The 19177-nt window shown below is 43.9% G+C and overlaps 5 protein-coding genes across 12 annotated transcripts in view; 3 read left to right on the forward strand and 2 right to left on the reverse strand.

The window, feature by feature from the left end:
- LOC109521435 (tripartite motif-containing protein 35) overlaps positions 1-365 on the reverse strand; it is a 4661-nt gene extending 4296 nt beyond the window's left edge. Inside the window, exon 1 of the mRNA XM_019879259.1 lies at positions 1-365. This exon is cut by the window's left edge and continues 589 nt beyond it. The gene's annotated coding sequence lies outside the window, so the exon portion shown is untranslated.
- An 871-nt stretch (positions 366-1236) lies between these two features.
- tubb4bl (tubulin, beta 4B class IVb-like) lies at positions 1237-4124 on the forward strand. Its single transcript, XM_019879263.1, has 4 exons — positions 1237-1448; positions 2077-2185; positions 2583-2693; positions 2874-4124. Exons 1-4 carry the CDS (start codon positions 1392-1394, stop codon positions 3929-3931), a joined length of 1335 nt encoding a protein of 444 aa, XP_019734822.1. The 5' UTR covers positions 1237-1391; the 3' UTR covers positions 3932-4124.
- Positions 4125-5937: 1813 nt separating this feature from the next.
- Positions 5938-10945, reverse strand: crb3a (crumbs homolog 3a). 7 transcript variants are annotated; one of them, XM_019879272.1, is made up of 5 exons: positions 10680-10945; positions 10480-10522; positions 9040-9138; positions 6712-6755; positions 5938-6506 (listed from the first exon to the last, which is right to left on the reverse strand). In XM_019879272.1, exons 3-5 carry the CDS (start codon positions 9122-9124, stop codon positions 6294-6296), a joined length of 342 nt encoding a protein of 113 aa, XP_019734831.1. In that variant the 5' UTR covers positions 9125-9138; positions 10480-10522; positions 10680-10945; the 3' UTR covers positions 5938-6293. The 7 variants fall into 7 exon arrangements, with proteins under 7 accessions (XP_019734831.1, XP_019734832.1, XP_019734830.1 ...); XM_019879273.1 differs by lacking the exon at positions 10480-10522; XM_019879271.1 differs by lacking the exon at positions 10480-10522 and having other exon boundaries at positions 9040-9188; positions 10680-10943.
- Positions 10946-11511: 566 nt separating this feature from the next.
- Positions 11512-14068, forward strand: asf1ba (anti-silencing function 1Ba histone chaperone). The gene is made up of 4 exons (XM_019879296.1): positions 11512-11924; positions 12662-12777; positions 13240-13416; positions 13519-14068. The coding sequence occupies exons 1-4, from the start codon at positions 11816-11818 to the stop codon at positions 13708-13710; spliced, it is 594 nt and encodes a 197-aa protein (XP_019734855.1). The 5' UTR covers positions 11512-11815; the 3' UTR covers positions 13711-14068.
- A 478-nt stretch (positions 14069-14546) lies between these two features.
- prkacaa (protein kinase, cAMP-dependent, catalytic, alpha, genome duplicate a) overlaps positions 14547-19177 on the forward strand; it is a 13648-nt gene continuing 9017 nt past the window's right edge. Inside the window, exon 1 of one of the 2 annotated variants that reach the window (XM_019879285.1) lies at positions 14547-15300. In XM_019879285.1, the coding sequence (XP_019734844.1) occupies positions 15255-15300 (46 nt within the window). In that variant the 5' untranslated portion in view covers positions 14547-15254. The remainder of the gene's footprint in view (positions 15301-19177) is intronic. The other variant, XM_019879286.1, reaches the window with a different exon arrangement.

Consider the following 19177-nt stretch of genomic DNA (forward strand, 5'->3'; position numbering starts at 1 on the left):
TTGGCCGGTTGCTGGCTGGTTACTTTGCACAACGGAGGAATGCAATCATGCAGGATGTCAATGCTTTCAGGCGTCGTCTTGTTGCTGTTTGCAGAACCGACACACCACTTTAGCAATTATTCACCCTTTTTAATTCATTACAGTCACTTGCAAAACAAATGTTTGGTTGCTAAGAGAACCACTGAGAACCAGAGCGGGCGAACACAATTTTTGTTATTTTTTTTAACGAAGTTTTGTGATTAAATAGAAAAGGCAGTGATGACTCCCAACTGAGGACAGTCAAATAGTCCAAACACGGAATTCTAATTAATATTTAGTTTGTGTAATATGAATTAAGCACCAAAATCCACCAAGCCTTATCATTTTCAGTCGAGAGCAACTAGCAAAATGGCCGCCATATTCCACAAACACAATATTAATCAGAACAACGTGTTTAGAATGTTGGGGGCGCACAGAACATATGGTAAAGAACATTTTTGACTTGACATTCCCCATTATCAACTCAAAGCAATAACAAGCCTTCTAGTCTGCAACACTCAGACTAGTTGAGGTGAGATTGGCGTAACATAGCTTGTGAAAAGTCAAGCCTTCAAAATTAAAGCATACCATTGTAAATAAAAGTTTCACTTCACTTTTTTTGGACACTTTGACATTCAGCAGTCACCCCCAAACTATTTTGTGCTTGTTTTTTGAGTGCTACTGCTAAATAAGCCAACAAGTAGCCAAAGTGTGGTGAAACTGTGTAACTTGTTATTCTGTGAGCTTTTATTTAGAAGGTCTGACATTGGGCAGAAAGCAAAGGCCAGTATGGAGAAAAATTGAGACCCGACAAAGACAATCAAAGCCTTTCAACTTTTGGCGGCAGTAGTTCACACACTATAATATGCGGATGTGGCGCCTGGACACATGTAGCGAGAAAAAAAAAATTCACAACTTGACAGTGCCATCAAGTAAGTGCTGCTTATCAGATGTACCGTTAAAGCTAATCGTTGCATCCAAAAAAACTCAATGCAGCTGTTTTCCTTGCAAAGCAACCACTGGCTGATTTAACCACATCAAACAAATTGTTAGAAATGATATAAAACAACAAGAAAGGGTGAAAAAAGATGGCGTTGGTAGAGTGCGTGAGAAGACAACGAACGCATCTCACAGCGTCGCACTCGATTTTGCACTTCCTCGGCCCCGCCCCCTTGTCGCCCGCTCTTTGGTTGCCATGACGATGACGTCAGCTTGCACCACCGCTTCAGTCCAGTAGAAGCGTTCGGAAAGGGAGGAGGCGCATCCAATCTCGTCAGAGAAACAGCCGTCGTTTGTGCAGCAGGAGCCATCGTCGCTTCTCTCCGTCTCCTTCTTCTTCTCGAACCATCCACGTCCCTCATCCGCATCCAAAAATGCGTGAAATTGTGCACCTGCAAGCCGGCCAGTGTGGGAACCAGATCGGCGCTAAGGTAATCTTCCTGCTGTCACGTTTAAGGCTATTTTTGTACGTGCACAGATTAGTACGTGCGTGCCTTCATTCATTTGCAGAAGCGCCCCAGCCGATGGCGAACCCATCCTCTCAGAATGTTCCAGAAGGAAGATTTTTCATGCATTTTGCACCTGAATGACCCTCCTCCCCCACCACCCCGCATCATTTTGCTTGATCAAAAAAAAAAAAAAAAACATTTTTTTGCAGGGCCGAAAAAAGCATTTTTTTGCAGGGCCGGTTTTGTCAATCACAGGGTGGAGTGCCCCTCGCCCCCCCCCCCCATTTACTACCTCGTTGTACTCCGCTAAATCTTTTGTATTTAAATCACGCAGACTTGAACACACACGCACACACACACACACACACACACACACACACGGTTTATTTTTATATATTTTCATTGCACGTTAAAACGTACAAGATGCTGCTGCTTCTTTCTGGATGGCATGTCAATATATTTATGCAATGCAGTGAATGGAAAATCAAACTGTGAATTAACACAGATTTGCACAATTTCGAGCTTCATCTCTCATTCTTTCTTTTGAGCACATTAATTCTTCAGATGCATCGTCATCTGTTGTTTTTTTTTTTTTTGTTTCCCCTCGCAGTTCTGGGAGGTGATCAGTGACGAGCACGGCATCGATCCCACCGGAACGTATCATGGCGATAGCGACCTGCAGCTGGACAGGATCAGCGTCTACTACAACGAGGCCACGGGTAAACTCGGCTTCTTTTTTTTTTTTTTTTTTTTTTTTTGGGGTTTTTTCTTGAATAAATGATAAAGGACACAGACAAAAAGCCCTGAAATGCACCCGTTGATCAATAATTAATCAAGGTGTTTGTGTAGACGACGTTGGTCGTAATTTTTCACCTCACAAAGACATTTTGAACTGCCATTCTCTGCTCTCATGCAACATACAAACGACAAAATGAGAGCACACGCAAGGAGCTGCGTGAAGCCCAAAAAAACTCCGATCTGGAGTCATATTCCTGACATCACTCCCGAGACCACACCCCTTAGAGGCACACAGGCACCAAGTTGTTGCTGAGACTTCCGGCTTCTCCCAATATACTGTCATTTCCCTTCATAAATGGTTATTCTTTTTTTCCCCAGGTGGGAAGTATGTTCCCCGTGCCATCCTGGTGGATCTGGAGCCTGGGACCATGGATTCTGTCAGATCTGGTCCCTTCGGTCAGATCTTCAGACCTGACAACTTTGTCTTTGGTAAGTCACCGTCACAAAGTCCTCTTTGGTAGGGTTAGGTTTGACAAAGCCAGTCATGGAGTTCTCCTCATTTGTGGACTGATTTTTTTTTCATAATTTTTAATGAGACATTTGGAGGTCTCTAGAAATCTCACATGACCAAATAGAAAAATCCTTGAATGCGTGCGTGTTCTTTTCCAGGTCAGAGCGGAGCCGGCAACAACTGGGCCAAGGGCCACTACACGGAGGGAGCCGAGCTAGTAGACTCGGTCTTGGACGTGGTGAGGAAGGAGGCGGAGAGCTGCGACTGCCTGCAGGGCTTTCAGCTCACGCACTCCCTGGGCGGCGGCACCGGCTCCGGGATGGGCACGCTGCTCATCAGCAAGATCCGCGAAGAATACCCAGACCGCATCATGAACACCTTCAGCGTGGTGCCGTCGCCCAAGGTGTCCGACACGGTGGTGGAGCCATACAACGCCACTCTGTCGGTGCACCAGCTGGTGGAGAACACGGACGAGACGTACTGCATTGACAACGAGGCTCTGTACGACATCTGCTTCCGCACGCTGAAGTTGACCACGCCCACTTACGGAGATCTCAACCACCTGGTGTCGGCCACCATGAGCGGGGTCACGACCTGCTTGCGTTTCCCCGGCCAGCTCAACGCCGACCTGCGCAAACTGGCCGTAAACATGGTGCCCTTCCCCCGCCTGCACTTCTTCATGCCGGGTTTCGCCCCCCTCACCAGCAGGGGGAGCCAACAGTACCGCGCCCTCTCCGTACCCGAGCTCACCCAGCAGATGTTCGACGCCAAGAACATGATGGCGGCGTGCGACCCGCGCCACGGCCGCTATTTAACCGTCGCCGCCGTGTTCCGCGGCCGCATGTCCATGAAGGAGGTGGACGAGCAGATGCTGAACGTGCAGAACAAGAACAGCAGCTACTTCGTGGAATGGATCCCCAACAACGTGAAGACGGCCGTGTGCGACATCCCGCCGCGCGGCCTCAAGATGGCCGCCACCTTCATCGGCAACAGCACGGCCATCCAGGAGCTATTCAAGCGCATCTCGGAGCAGTTCACCGCCATGTTCCGCCGCAAGGCTTTCCTCCACTGGTACACGGGCGAGGGCATGGACGAGATGGAGTTCACCGAGGCCGAGAGCAACATGAACGACCTGGTGTCCGAGTACCAGCAGTACCAGGATGCCACCGCCGAGGAGGGCGAGTTCGAAGAGGAGGGCGAGGAAGAGGGGGCCTAAAAACCTCCTGAACCCCTCCACCAACCCAACCACCATTAAATAACCATTTCACTTCGGCCTTGCATCTTAGCTCCACCTTGCGCTGGTGTGTTTTTAGACGTTCGCTGTGTTCGGAATCATTCACGTATTCAGAACTGCCTAATCATCGCGATTTCTATATACAATCTTAAATCTGCCTGGTTAAATGTAAAATTCCAAAAGACGCCATCCGATGTTGGGTTATTTATGCCCAGCGCATCGGGTTGAGGATTTGACCCAGCACACTGAATCAAGATTTTGATTCATCAAGGGGTAAAAAGTATCCAACATTGATGAGTTCCAGTTACCAAGAAACCGGTAACCAGGTTCGGTTAACTGAATAACCCCAAAAGTTGGGTCAACCCTTTTGTAACCCAATTTGGGTTCTTTTTGACACAACTTTTGATAGAGTGATGTCTAGTTGGTTATGTAGCTCAATAAAAGGTTCCCTCAAAATCGGCTCATATATGCCCAGCTGCAAAAAAAAATATATATATATGTATGTATGTATATATATATATATATATATATATATTATTTTTACCTGTGCGGCCTGGTACCAAATGGCCCACGAACCAGTGGTTGGAGACCACTAGTATAGTGAAGGATAAAGTGTATAGTGAGTGTTTCCGAACCCTGCCATTGTATTAGCGACACTAGTGATGGCCTCACATTTTTCACCCGCCCCACCCGCTCCGCCATTGTTTCCAAGCAAGCGAGTTTTAACTGTGAAGCCTTTATCATTGGAGAAGCATCTAATAAATCACTCTCAAAGGTCGCTTTGAGTGTTGCTCTGTCTTTATTGTGTCTTGTGATGCACGCTTCAACACATTTTTATTTATCTATCAAATTCATTTTCGGAATTCCCCCCCCCCCCCCATCCCCCGCTGTGCTAAAATTATGGTTTGACCCACCTCCCTCCTCCCACCTCTGATTACGTGCAGAGGGCCGTGCTCCCTGTACATTCCTGGAGTGAATTTGTCAGTGTAACATTCCTTAACAGGATATGTGACAAATTTCTTATCTTCTCCCACGTAATGCCAACACATTGTGCTCAATGTCTGACCGCTTTTTTTGTTGCATTTACAATTCACTCATGTTGCTCATGCATTTTTTGAAATTGGCTTCATTTTTTTTTCCAAGTTAGGAAACGTTACAGATGGTCAAAGACTAGACCTGCCACCGTCCTTTTTGATTAGAACGGGAGAATCAAGCATATGCAAAGTGTGTGTGTGTGTGTGTGTGTGTGTGTGTGTGTGTGTGTGTGTGTGTGTGTGTGTGTGTGTGTACTGGCAGACAGTCAGCCTCATGGAAACAAGCAAACAAGAGCCCAAGTTCAGGTAAGAGTCTGTCCTTCTGAAATTATTTAAGTTGGGGCAATGTGTCAGTTTATGTCTCATTTAAATAACTTTTAAGATCCTTTTCTCTTTACTTTTGTCCTTTTTTTTGGGGGGGTTAGGGGTGGTCATGTACACGTGCATCCACGAAATTTGACTTCTGCATTCGACCCATCACAGCGAACTCACTGTTGCTGCAGTTAGGGGTATTGGTGCCTTGCTCGAGGGCACGGAGGTCTTGAAGCAGGGTCCCCCTGGTGGCAGGTGACAGTCATAACCACTTGGCTTCAGCATCCTTGCTGCCAGCCTCTTCAGGTACGATTTTCTTGCAGACTTCTTGTAGTTGTTTTTTTGAGTTACAAGCGCCTCCTTACCCCTTAACCCCAACATACAACCCCCTAGCCCTGAGTCTTTGGTTTCCAATTAATCAATTATCCGATTATTCTGAGATATACAAATAAAAAATACATATAAAATATGTAACAATTAAAAAAAATAAAACAATTCTCAATGTTTTCGGGAATTATAATTGATGTCATTTTAAAACTCATGAACAAAATAATAAATTAGTTCTGATTGAATGTAAAATGACCCCAATTTCCAGATGATTTAGTAATTTTTAGGAGGATTTTTAAATTGAAAGACGAGTGGTACAAATACAGCAGATATTTATTGGACAAAGACATAAATTAACTGAACTGATGACTCAGTGACATAAGTCGATCGGATGAAATGTCGTACATGTGTAAACAGCTGTTTAATCAAACCAAAATGGAATCGTGATGAGCAGTTGGCTGAGGTAAAAAAAAAAGTGGTATTGACTAACTGTATAGTGCACGATCCATATCACTAAACAAGTTTTAAACCACTTCAGGAAAAAAAAATGAAACATTTGGTAGTGAGAAAATACTGGAGCTCCTCTTTCATGTGTGCACAGGAAAATGATTGAAGACCGCTTTGAATGTTTTTTTTAACAGGGATCCCCCCACCCTCAAAAAAGTGGCTCCTCAAATGAGTCTTTCCTCCTTGGGGAGTTTGAGGATGTCGGTGGTGGCCACGCTGCGAGTGCCGCACTGCTCCTCGGCGCTGGGTCGGTAAGCTCCTTCTGTCTGCCGCTTCTTCTTCACCACACATAGCAGCCAGCCGGCCACTGCCAAGGCGATGATGGCAAGGAGGCCCAGCGTGACGGTGGGGGCCACGATGGCCGCGATGTTAGGGCCCTGGAAGTGGAGAGAAAACACGCAGAAAATAAGAAAGTATGGAAAAAAAAAAGATTTGTCAACTACAACCCAAAGTAACAAGTGGAGCTCATACGCAAAATTGGACGTAGCCAGTCAAAATGCAGAAGAAAGCCGAAACCTCATTTTCCTGAATGGCCTTCACAAGAGTCATGTAGTATTGAAAAAAATTATGGGCTTCACTTACTGTAGCATTTTGAGATCTGAAGTCCCTCGATACAGTGTTATTCCCTGACGAGAGAAAAGGAGGAATATTTTTAAAACTAAATTAAGGCAAGGGAAATGAAACCATGTAACATTTTTATCGAAGTCTGCAACATTCTCACTGATAAACAAGTGTGGAAACCAAGTGGAACTGTCGGAATCATCAGAATCATCTTTATTGGCTGTGCAGTTGGTGCAGATAATCGTTGCACTATTTTTTAAAAAGTGACCAGTAGCAATAATTGTAGTACAACTTTAGGTGTGCGATTATACAGAAAGTCTTTGAGAGCTTTAAACCGTCTGGTGTTGTGGAATATTGATCAATGACAATTGTTCAAATATGCAGAGAGCTGCAATGATCATTGCGGTAATAATGTTCCACAGGGGGTGTGCAAAAATGCAAAGAGCCACTATAGGTTTGAGTTACTGTTTTGGGAGTTAATGGCGAGAGGGAAGAAGCTGTTTGATTGTCTGCTGATTTTGGTGTGCATGGTGCAGTAGCGCTTAGCTGAAGGGAGTTGCTGGAAAAGGTGGTGAGCAGGGTGTCAGGGGTCCAGTTGGCATTTCACGAGAGTGGGTATAGGACACTGCCAATGATTTTTTTTTTCCGTAGTCCTAACTGTCCGTTGCAGTAGGGTCCAGTAGGCATTTCGCGAGAGTGGGTAGGACACTGACAATGATTTTTTTTTTTTTCCGTAGTCCTAACTGTCCGTTGCAGTCGTATGTTGTCTTTTTTTGTGGCGGCCCCAAACCAAACTGTGATAGAGGAACACAGGATTGATTGGATGACTGCTGTGTAGAACTGTCTCGGCAGCTCCTGTGGCAAGCCGTGCTTCCTCAGCAGCTTCAGGAAGTACAGTACATCCTCTGCTGGGCCTTTTTCAGGATGGAGTTGATGTTGGCCTCCTACTTAATGTCCTGAGAGACTGTGATTCCATTAACTAAACAACTAAATTCCTCCATCCATCCATTTTCTGATTCGCTTATCCTCACGAGGGTCCCGGGCGTGCTGGAGCCTATCCCATCTGTCTTTGGACAGTAGGCGGGGGACACCCTGAACTGCTTGCCAGCCAATCGCAGGGGCACACACAGACAAACAACCATTTGCGCTAAGATTCACACCCGGGGGAGAATTTAGAGTGTAACCTTTCCAAAATAGCACATTTTTTTACACTCCACAGAGGAAATTCACCAATGTGAGTATAGCGAGCAGTGAATTGTGCACTCCTGGCATCATTTTATCTCACAACAGAGAGTGCTGCACATTCTGCTCACTTGGGTAAGCACATAAGCGCTGCCCGCACTGTTTTCTGGACTTTTTTTTTTTTTTTAAATCCATGTGAGCGCCCATGTGATGACTCAGTGACATCATGAAACTACACAGGAACCACTTTGAGGAGGAGGAGGTGGGGGAGAAGGAGGAGGAGGCTGAGGAATGTGGAGTGCGCTGCCACCATCCAGTAAGCTGAATCAAACACATGCTGAGGTATGGATAAAAAAAAAAAAAAAACAAACACTACTCATCTAAAGTATATCTAATTTGTCTGTTCAGAAGCTGCCAGTTTCTGGTAGAGAGACTTTTGGGAAACTAAAAACAAAACTAAAAAAAAAAAAAACATCACCAACTCATGGAGTCAATAATTCACCAGAGCAAATAGGTTAGCAAGGACAAAAGTGCAACGTGATAAGGGTGCAGGGAGGGAGCAGAAACCAAGAAGAAGAAGAAATTTAATTATGGGGTTGATAAGCTACTGTGTTTCTAAGCAAAATATGCACCTTTCAACTTCTCTCACGGCATTATAGTGTGTCCCGAAAATGACCTTTTGCCCAGAAATGCAGTCTATTAGCATAGTAAGCCTAGCATAAAGGTTCTCAAACGTTTTACACCATGTAGCACCTAAAAAAAAACGACTTAGCTCTTCAAATACCACCATTATTACTTAGAATTGAAAAAAAAATTAGTGGTATAGGCCAAAGAGTTTATCAAAAACAAGACCTAAGTTTTAATCCTGAAAAGTATATTATTGTAAACATGATGTCAGCTACAGGGAGACTTTCACCGCTACTCTACGCAGCATTATTCAACTCAATACAACACTGGAATGGAAAAATGAGTTGTGTGCGTGTGTGTTCCAAGCGTAGGCTTGAACCTCCTGCTACGGAGCTGCAAAGAATATGTGCCAACCACTATAGCACCATGCCATACAACTGTGTGGATTACTATTATTTCACATTCAGAGATGCATCAAGCCAGTGACTCACCCCAGGCATGATTAGCGAAGCGCACCAGGAGAAGAAGAACGACCCTCACCAGCACGTGGTTGGACATGTAAGGCCACCGGTCCATTTCTGGAATCGGGCCAGGAGTACGAACATGGACTGGGTCTGGCTGGCATCAACTGGGGTCCATCTGATGACAAATCTTCCCTTTAGAAGTCAAGACCAATGTGCTTCCGATGACTATTTTAAACAGAGACAAGGAACAAGCAGTGAGTCAAGCTGAATCACTGCAAAACCACCAAAGCTAAAATCAGCCTGTTACGGCAGGGCAACCAAGGTCATACTTTATATGGACCACCGTGCAATTTGAAATACAAATGTTAATCTTAAATTATTGTCCACAACTTTGCTTTTTTTTTTTTTGTGACAGAAGTGAAAGACTCAACTAATGAATCAACTCAAAGGAATACTGCATCAGCACAGCGGTGGCGATAGCACAGCAGTGAAGCTCAATTTCTGCAGCTTCTCAATATAAAATGGCCTGCAATTAATTGACGATAAAGGCAGAGCAGTAGAAATCATAACATTTTCCTGGCAATACAATACAGTATGGCAGACAATAACTTCAGTCTAAAAACAGGCCGTATTAGGCCATATTACAACATAGTGCCATAGTGCATAACAGCAATAAATGAATGTTTTCTTTGAAAGTTGTTACTGTGACATCGCATAGCTGGAGTGCAGCATTGCGGAAAAAGCAGGACTTAAAGTGGCGATCGAAAATCTACACAGCCCTGTTCAAACGTCAGGTTTTTGTCATACAGAAAAATGAGACCAACAGGAATAATTTCTCAAAACTTTCTTCCAACATTAACATGACCTACGTATAACCCATATAACGCAAATCAAAAATCTTATTGACATATTTTCAAGACTTCTGCGTGGCATGTGCTGTAAGATGTGACTGCAAAAATGTAATGAAAAGCCCACTAGAACATCTGAACTTTTGGGGGGGGGGCTAATCAGAGGTACTTTGAATGGAAGTAGCGGAGTGCTGACTCCCTTTTAACATGAACATGGATGAATCGTTAATGATGAAACGACCACATCGCCAGCTATGAGGTGTGCAGACTTACGCAACCACACCAGCAGACCCTCACCGTTGTTTACTTTTACTTCCCCTCTCGAAAAGAGTTCTTTTTTTTTCGTTCACATTCAGCGCAGTTCACGGTTCACAAGATACATTAATGGTGGGAAAAGTTTTGAAATGATTTATTTCGGACTCATTTTATCGGCCATATTGTATAATAAACGGCCACATGACGTCAAAGCGGTAAATTCGTCTCTCTCTTAGGTGATTAGTTCAATCCGGTCTTCCAAATCCATCGGAAAATGTATATTTAACAGATTTTTTTTTTCGACACAGCAGTTAATTTACATTTGTGTGAGTCACCCTAAATAGTGCCTTGGTGATTAGCCGTGTGATAACACGCATATTAAAATATATGTATATAGAATAAATAGCACGAACCTGGATCACTTGGTCTGTTTTCAAGTGAACGAGGACGAAAGGACTTCGGGGACGTACATCGAAACGTTCCAATAGGAATGAAAATAAGAATAAGAAGAAAAAACACCTGCTTTCGGAACGAGCGGTGTGCTCACTCACATCCCCTTTAGGGGAAGCAGTTTGGAGCGTTGATCACGTGACCCCGCTCGGTGTTACATTACCTGAGCGCACCTTCCTCGCTTCCTTCCCCTCGTCCACCAGCACAGATCCTCCTTTGTGCAAAGTCCAATTCAAACGCCGATTAGTGGAGCTCCGCTGCCTCGAGTTACTTGCAACACAAACGCGTCGACTATCTCACTGAAACCTATTGTGAGATATTACAAAGAATGTGTTTTTGCTCTCTAAACGAAGCATCTTTCTCTGGGTCTCTTCTTGTGTGAGCGCAATGTTTGACTGAACCTGCTTTTGAGCCTCACCACCTCGCAGCCTCCCTTGTCGTTAATAATTGGACTGTGTCAAACAGCGCCCCCATCAGGGATATATTCGCCCTACACCGCAAAAAAAAAGTGGTTGGTGACATTCTTGGAATATTTATTGGGATGAAAACATGCAGCCGAGCAAAACCACCGAGTCCTAATCCGCACCTAATCTCCCCTCACGACAGAAGGAAGGCACAAGAAAATTTAAGGAAAAAAAAGGGAAAGTAGGCAGATTTAGGTCGAATTTGTGGGTAGTCAGATGGTGTTGCAATCGGTTATATGGGTAAAAGGATCAAGTATGAGGAAATCAAATTCTTATCAAGCCAATTAAAACATACATGGCCATGTATGTAGAAATATATTATAACTAAATGATTGATGTCTAAAAATAAAATTAAAGAAAACATATGAAGAAGAAAAAGGAAAAGGTTTATCCATTTTATATAGATAGATATTTATGTGTGCGCGTGCGTGTCCTTAGCCATGGCTTTATATTGCGTATGTTAAGTGTACTTTAGCAGTTGACCACAAGGTGACGTTGTCCCGGTTACCAGCGACCGGAAGCTCAGTCGCTTTCCGTAGGGCGCAGGGCATCTTGGGTAAGATCGTCAAAGCGGCGGGAGAGCGAACAACATCATATTACAAACATTTTTGTCTTTAAAAAAAGAGCGCTTTCCCGTTCGTAGTATGCGATTGAATTGCGTATATTCTGTCGTGTAAAAACAAAACTCTTTCGTTTTTTAAAATCCATTCGACGTGTGGGTTTGCCGGACAGTGAAGTGAACTCTTTGGAATTGCCGGGAAAAGGTCTTTGAAGCGCCAGTTTTAGTGCTTAGCAGTACCGTGCTAACACTAGCACAAGCCAGGCACCTACGACCATGGCGAAGGTACAAGTGCTAAATGTGGCCGTTCTGGATAACCCGAGCCCATTTGGGAACCCCTTCCAGTTCGAAATCACGTTTGAGTGCATGGAAGACCTGCCCGAAGGTGAGCAGCGACGCTGTCAAACATGTTGTCACTTCAATGTTAACCGCTAACGGCTAGCTGGCTTTATTTAATGTAGTTTTCACGAGTTAACACGAAAAAACACAGATAATCTTTCTCAAGACGTTTCACGTGAGGCATGCGCGTCAAATTTTGAAAAATTTAACTGATTTATATGAAACTAGTATCATTTTTCTGTGACAGATAAGAAAGCTATCATTGAAGGGAGTGAAAATGCACCAATTTCGAGGCTAACGTCTCAATGCAAAGTCCATGGAGGTTAAAACGTCCATAACATTATCTTATGCTATTTTCAAAAGACTGCTATCATTGGAAAGCTTGCTAAACACAGAAAAAGACAATAGATAATGATGATGGTAGTATTCTCAAATTAAGTAATTTCAGTCACTATGTGAAACACTAAGTCTCATCATAACAATAATATTCATATTAAAAAGTAGAATGAATATTGGGAAATTTTCAAGAGAAAATGTTCTGAAAGCCTCCCTTTAGTAATATATGTACAGTTGTAAAGGAATATCAGGGGGAATTAAATAAATCAAATCAGTCAGAAATGATTATCACTGTCATTTCTATAATCGGTGCACAGCTTGTCATGATTTCTTAATCTTTTTTTTGAGTGGCATCAATCCCTTGTTGTGCTTTTACAAGGTGCACAGCTTGTCATGATTTCTTAATCATCTTTTGAGTGGCATCAATCCCTTGTTGTGCTTTTACAGACTTGGAGTGGAAGATCATATATGTGGGCTCAGCAGAGAGCGAAGAGTATGACCAAGTCTTGGACTCCGTCCTAGTCGGACCAGTACCTGCTGGACGACATATGTTTGTGTTCCAGGTGACATTATGCAATCATGTTTTATTCCAGTGTAGGGCTCCAACGATTAATTGAATAATTAGAACTATTCCAGGACAAAAAAACTTACTGACTCCGATGTCACTCACCAGGGCAAGCCCTGCCTTTTAAAGTCACAACACTCAGTCACAGAAATAAACTTGGAACATGGTGAACAATGTTAGGATGTTGCACACAAATTACTGACTCCGATGTAACTCACCAGGCAAGCCCTGCCTCTTAGTCACAACACTCAGTCACAGAGATAAACTTGGAACATGGTGAACAATGTTAGGATGTTGACCCCAAGTCGCCAAACATAACCACACTTCGCATGCAAATATTATTTCATGATTCAAAATAATTTTTTAAATCCGATTACTTGGTAGAATTTATTTTTAAAATACGCTGCAGTCCTCATCTACACCCTCAACTTTTTGGTTTTTCTTATTTTTCTTCTGATAGGCAGATGCGCCAAACACGGGCCTGATCCCCGAGAGTGACGCTGTGGGCGTCACCGTCGTGCTGATCACATGCACGTACCGAGGCCAGGAGTTCATCCGGATCGGTTACTATGTCAACAACGAGTACACGGACCAGGAGCTCCGCGAGAATCCTCCCATCAAACCAGACTACGCACAGGTCGGGCCAACTTTGACCAAAAATGCTCGTTTACTATCCAAAAGGTTACATGGTGGCTGCAAAGAATGAATTGAAATATTGGTACTGGTTCTTCTGTTCCAGCTCCAGAGAAACATCCTGGCATCGAACCCGCGCGTCACCAGGTTCCACATCAACTGGGAAGGCTGTGCCGAACGGATGGAGGACTCTGAGAACGTAGACCCGTCTTCCAACTCCATGCTCCCGCCGTCCTGTCTTCCTGGCAAAGCCGCGCCCTTGGGAATACTACCAGAGAACTCAATGGACTGCTTATAGTCATGTCCCTTTTCTTTTCTTTACTTTTCTTTGTGAAGTGGGGGGAATTGCGTGGTCGTAATGTACAGACTCTTTTTGCCTTATAACTGCTCTTCTTCTTCAAACGCTTCAAAAAAAGTGTGATGCCATTCTACAGAATTGGCTGTGGTTCAACTTCTTCGCTTCCCGCCACTCACACAAATACACGCACCAGATTTGTACCGTGTTAATAACATTACAGCACTGAAATTGCATATAAATGGCAATATTTGCTGTGCAAATTGACAATTAACACTGGTGGGAAAATAAGTCACTTAGTCCATGTTTTTTTTCCTAATTTGTGTGCTATTTTGTGTTCCAAATAAAAATATGTATTTGTGTATATATATGTGTTGTGAGTCATGGTTTATGCTTTAACAATGTCACACCTAAAATTATTCCAAAAGGTTTTTTTTGACATTTATGAGTAATCCCATATGTTTTCTCAAGTTGCTAAAAATAGCCCTAGTCAACGTCACGCCCACTCACAGAGGGATCGGGCAATAGTTGCGGTTTTGACACCACGAAATGCTTCCATTAATTCGACTCCGATTTCAATGTGATTATTCTAAGATAGTCTGTTTGACTTGTGAGTGATTAATTCGAACAGCGATAAATTAAAATGTGGAAAACAACAGCTGCCGTTATAGTCGGGCTATCTATTGGCTACAGGCAGGCCTTAGAGGCGGGACACAGTTCGCTGATTGTCCAATCACATATCCTCACACGCTTGTGACGGAGAGTTCCGTGCAATCGGCCTTTGATTCTCCACGCCTGTCATTCCAATTAGCCAATCGGAAGCGTTGGAGGGGCGGTGCCAGTTGGCTGGATGACTGGAGTTTCCCTTGCGGTCTAAAGATTAATGGCAAGGCTCTGTTGATTTTGGGAATTGTCTTTGAGACGGAGGTACCGTCGCATTAGGCCTGGCTGGATTCGAAGTGACCGTGGTTGAGAAAGAAAACAGCGGGCGGGACGAGGAATTAACTTGGATACCGTATTTGTTTCTGCACAGAAAAAGAAGAAGAAGGGGCCTGCCCACACACACAGAGTGGCTGGTTTGATAAGGCCACTCATTGTACGACTATAGGGGACGCTAAAAGGCTAGCAGCTAGTCTAAAAAAACTAAGGGGGAGAGAAAACGGCTGTCGACCACCCGTTTAATGCGCCTGGACTACCTTTGGATATATTACTACAACCGCATAACTACCAGTCGTTTACTGTCTTGTATGTTGACTGTTTGACACAAGCTAACAGCGCTAACGCATACTTAGCCGCGCCTGCTAGCGTGCTAGGCTTAGCCAACTGTAGCATAAGGCTCGGTTTTAAGAGTTGTCCCGATAAAAGTGACCGTCGGAAAGGGGCAGGGATATTTTACCAGCCGTTTGCCGAGAATGATAGCGGTCAGCTAGTGGGCAACCGAGAGCTTCATCGAGCACTGTTTTGCGGCCGGTTGTGAGGGCGATATATCGTCAAGCCGCCCCAAGTCGCTACTGAGACCCCAGGAGTCCGCTTGACAGGCTGCCATCATGGGCAACACGCCCACCGCGAAGAAAGGCAATGAGATGGAGAGTGGTAAGTACGTTTAAGAAAAAGAAATACATTTTCTATTTGTCTTTTTCCCCGCTCAGGTTTCCTACAGGTACGAATTGGTTTCCCGGCCTATCTGTTGATCCACACATCCCATTGAACAAAAGAGTATTTTATTCGTGTTCTCTTTGGATTTTTGCGGCAAAAGCTCGTGATTAAAAGTGCCCCGAGGTGCATCCAGAGGTAGCACTCATGACGACAACACAAGCAGCCTGCATTGAGTTGGCCTCCTCGTTGTTGAGAAAGTCTATTCCAGGCTAATAATTAAACCCACTAATCTTGAGAGGGGCTATTATTCGTCTTATGGAGGGCGAAGACTTGAGGAAAAAATTGTGGAATGTGAGGGTTATTGTAATTGCAGTGACAAGACAGGACAGGACAATGCAGTCAAAAGATGCCCATGCAGTGGTCCTCTCCGGGCAACCAAACCCGGGAGGCGAGAAGTCTCTTGAGCATCATGTGATGACATTTTCAAGAACAGGACTGTGCAACTGTGGCCTATTATCAAAGAGCAAATCGTTTTGCCTAAGTTCATTGTGTTGCCATCTGACGTCCGAACGGAGTCTCTGCAAACTTTGCGTATAACTTTGGTTTGCGCCTTGTCCTCTGTGGAAAAGCCAAACCAAGTCCACACTATGGAGGTGGAGTTTTTTTTCTGGACCAACTCCGTTTTGCTTTGGCTTTTCGACCATGGCTTCCCGTTATACAAACAAACAGGGAGACAGGACATCCATTGCTCTGTGCATGCTGTGATTGGCTGGTCGCGTGCGCGTCAGCGGCTCTGAGCCCTGATAGAGCTAGACTGGATAGAATGTGCCCTATAGACCATTTAATGCTTTTTCATCTTTATGAGATTGTCAGATATGTGCCTTCCTTGGCTAAATAGAGGGTGGAAAACTCTACTTAATTCATCTCACGAGGTAAATTCAATTGTCACATTAAATTTACACAACAAAAACAGCGAAGTTGAGGAGTGATGAAAAGGAATTTAAATCTAATCTCCAAAACGAAACAGAAGATTAGGATTTTGCATGTTGGTATGCATAACCTTGGTAATATTTTAACATAAAAAGTACACTGCTAACACGGCATACAAAGCAACATACACAGGCTAACAAATAGCATTGATTGTCACGTTGTTACAACCCTTTACGCAATGGGGATCTGAACACGTGAGATGAAGCAACACATGTAGACGGCCAATATCACAACACTAATGGGCTTATAAGGTGAGAGGGCAGATTACAATGCACGCATCAGTTTCATGTGATTTAACATTCTTTTTAACTCTAATGCAAGTATGAAAAGGAGGTAATTATAAAATGTGGAGACTTCTGAAGTACAGTGGCTTGGAAGTGAGACACTTCCCATTAGGACTTAACAGCTAGCTCTTCGCGCATCGCAATTAGTTACATTTCTGAGCTCTTATGGTTGCCGTCGCCGCTTTCTTCCTTGCTATCAGTGGTCCTGTTCTGCTACTGTTCCTTTTTTTTTTTCCCCCCCAACACGGTCCACGGGGTCCTGACGAAGGCCCTAGAGAACTTGGTGTTATGTTTTGGTTCCTAACACCACGCGTGACTCTCAAGTGTGAGCGGCGAGCTGCGAAATGAGCAGCAGCTCCTCGTTGCTGCTCGAGAGTACGTGTGAAAGGACGGAAACATTCAACTCGGCCCTCGTAACCGGCGTGACTCTTTCACTTGTTTGCCTTTTCAAAATACGTGGCATTGGATGCAAATTGGCAGGATCGTTGTATTCAAAATATAATTAGCAAAAAAAAAAAAAGAGGAAAAAAAAAAAGCTGCCGCTGTTGAATGTTTGTAAAATGAATTTTTCCGATTGTTGTATCGATTAATTGGGTTGTCGGATAAAAATGTATTTTGCGTGCTAACGTGCATGCGAGGTACAGGTATTATTTTGTCCATTTGGGGTCGTCATCCTCACGTTCAACTGTAGTATTTTGCTCCAAACTTTTTGGGGATTCGGTTATTCGATTAATTCTCAGTGAAAACATGCCTTTTTTCCTCACGAATAATATGACTTCATTGTCACAATAATAATATTTTTTTTCCCCTTGCAACATTACCAATTGATTCCGTCCAAATTTTTGTTTTTCTCATAATTTCACAACATTTAACAGCTTTTTCTTTCCTGCCTGTTCTGTTGTTCATTTCCGTGTAAAATACAGCATAAAAGTTTGTCGCACCACATTCTGAATAAGAGGAGCTGCAGCACAACAGTGTGCAAAACAGAGGCCGGGCCCACAGGAAGAAGCTGACCCTGGTGCAGGAAGTGAAAGAGTGAGCGAGGTTCAGCCCAAAGCTTCCTTGGCTGTGATGGTGGTAGGGGGGCTCGGGGCTCTTTTGTCCTTTTGTAAGACCGTTTAGTCCCCCCCTCCAAACATTTTGGTTTCCCCACGTGTCATCTGGCTCACCCTGGTCTTGTGTTTGTCATGTATTTCTTCCCAGCTGGAGGTGGAGTGGAGCTCGGGGGCTCATGACATATTTGTGTGTGTGTCTATTTTCGTGGATGTCAGCCTTCCTCTTTCTCTATTGGCAGATTTGAGTTTTTGCAAGCGCCCGCGGCGCATGCTTGTTTGTCTTTGTAGATAGACACACAGTCTAGCCAGCTGTTATGTAAGCAATTGTTTTCCACGCACACTTTCAAAGGGGACATTGGTCATTCGTTGTCAAACGAATGGATGTTATTTTACGGGGCAATCCTACCCAAACTTGTTGCTTGTTCTACATCATGGCGATCGTGGCCGAGTCTGTCCTCACCACTCTAGATCATCTGAGCTGGAAAAAAAAAATGGCTTCCGTTGCTCTCATGTGCGCCCTGAAAGTTGCATTGGTTATGAATGCTCAACCCTTCCGATCTGCTTTTTCTTGTCGGAAGTCGGGTTCATCAGATAAGTTTGCTAACTTGTGATGACGTCAAGGCCAGTGGACGAAGTGGCGCTTGGATATCACATCCTGGCACACATTCGTCAAGTTGTTGCTAGGAAGAATTCATGTTGGCGGGAGGGCCATTGTTGATTTATATTTTAAAAACACACTCCTTTTTTATTTGTCTTTATTTGTAAATATGTGTACTATTATTCACTGTATAATTTATAATGTAATTTACAGCTTTGCACTTGGGCTCCGTTCGCACTGCCCAATTTGGATTTTTAGTCTTATACTATCTTCGTTTGTACCTGTTCACGTTGCAAAAACAAATGCGATTTCTAATGTGAACGCACCGCATCCGTGATGTGACTCAGATGCATATAAATGGTACTGTGTTTACGAAACTAAATATGCTCCCTCTTCAACAGGCTCATCTTAATATCGCTGGGGTAGCGAGGCAGGAGGAGGTAGAAATATTTTGAGGCGAGGCTTTTGGATCTCCTCATTTCATGGAGACGATGACGTCATGTTATTGCTGTTTGTAATAAATAAACAGTCTGCGTGGCTGATGTACTCCTACTAACACATACGTCAACTTTACGTCGGTTGTGTATGGGTGAGCCTTAATTACTGGACACGCATCACATTCATATTCCATTTCTATCCGCATGCAAAAGAGGCCCACAGGTCCGATCTGCAAAAAAAAATTGATACATGTTACATATTGGCAATAAAAATTTGAATTGAGCTGTCGTGTAAACATTAAATTTACACCGGTTTAAAAGTATATATTATCCTGCTCTGCACCCCCACGGGCTGAGCTTTTTGCCTGTTAAATGTTGATCACCTCGCGCCAATATAATCCGGCCATTCCTATGACACAGTTGGCCAGCGAGGCCCAGGGGAGAAATGTGTGATTGATTTTTTTTTTTTTTTGGGGGGGGGGGGGGGATCATGTGATCCTCGGCCCGACA

The sequence above is a fragment of the Hippocampus comes genome, unplaced genomic scaffold, assembly GCF_001891065.2.
Source record: "Hippocampus comes isolate QL1 unplaced genomic scaffold, H_comes_QL1_v1.1 scaffold366, whole genome shotgun sequence".
Lineage (NCBI taxonomy): Eukaryota > Metazoa > Chordata > Actinopteri > Syngnathiformes > Syngnathidae > Hippocampus > Hippocampus comes.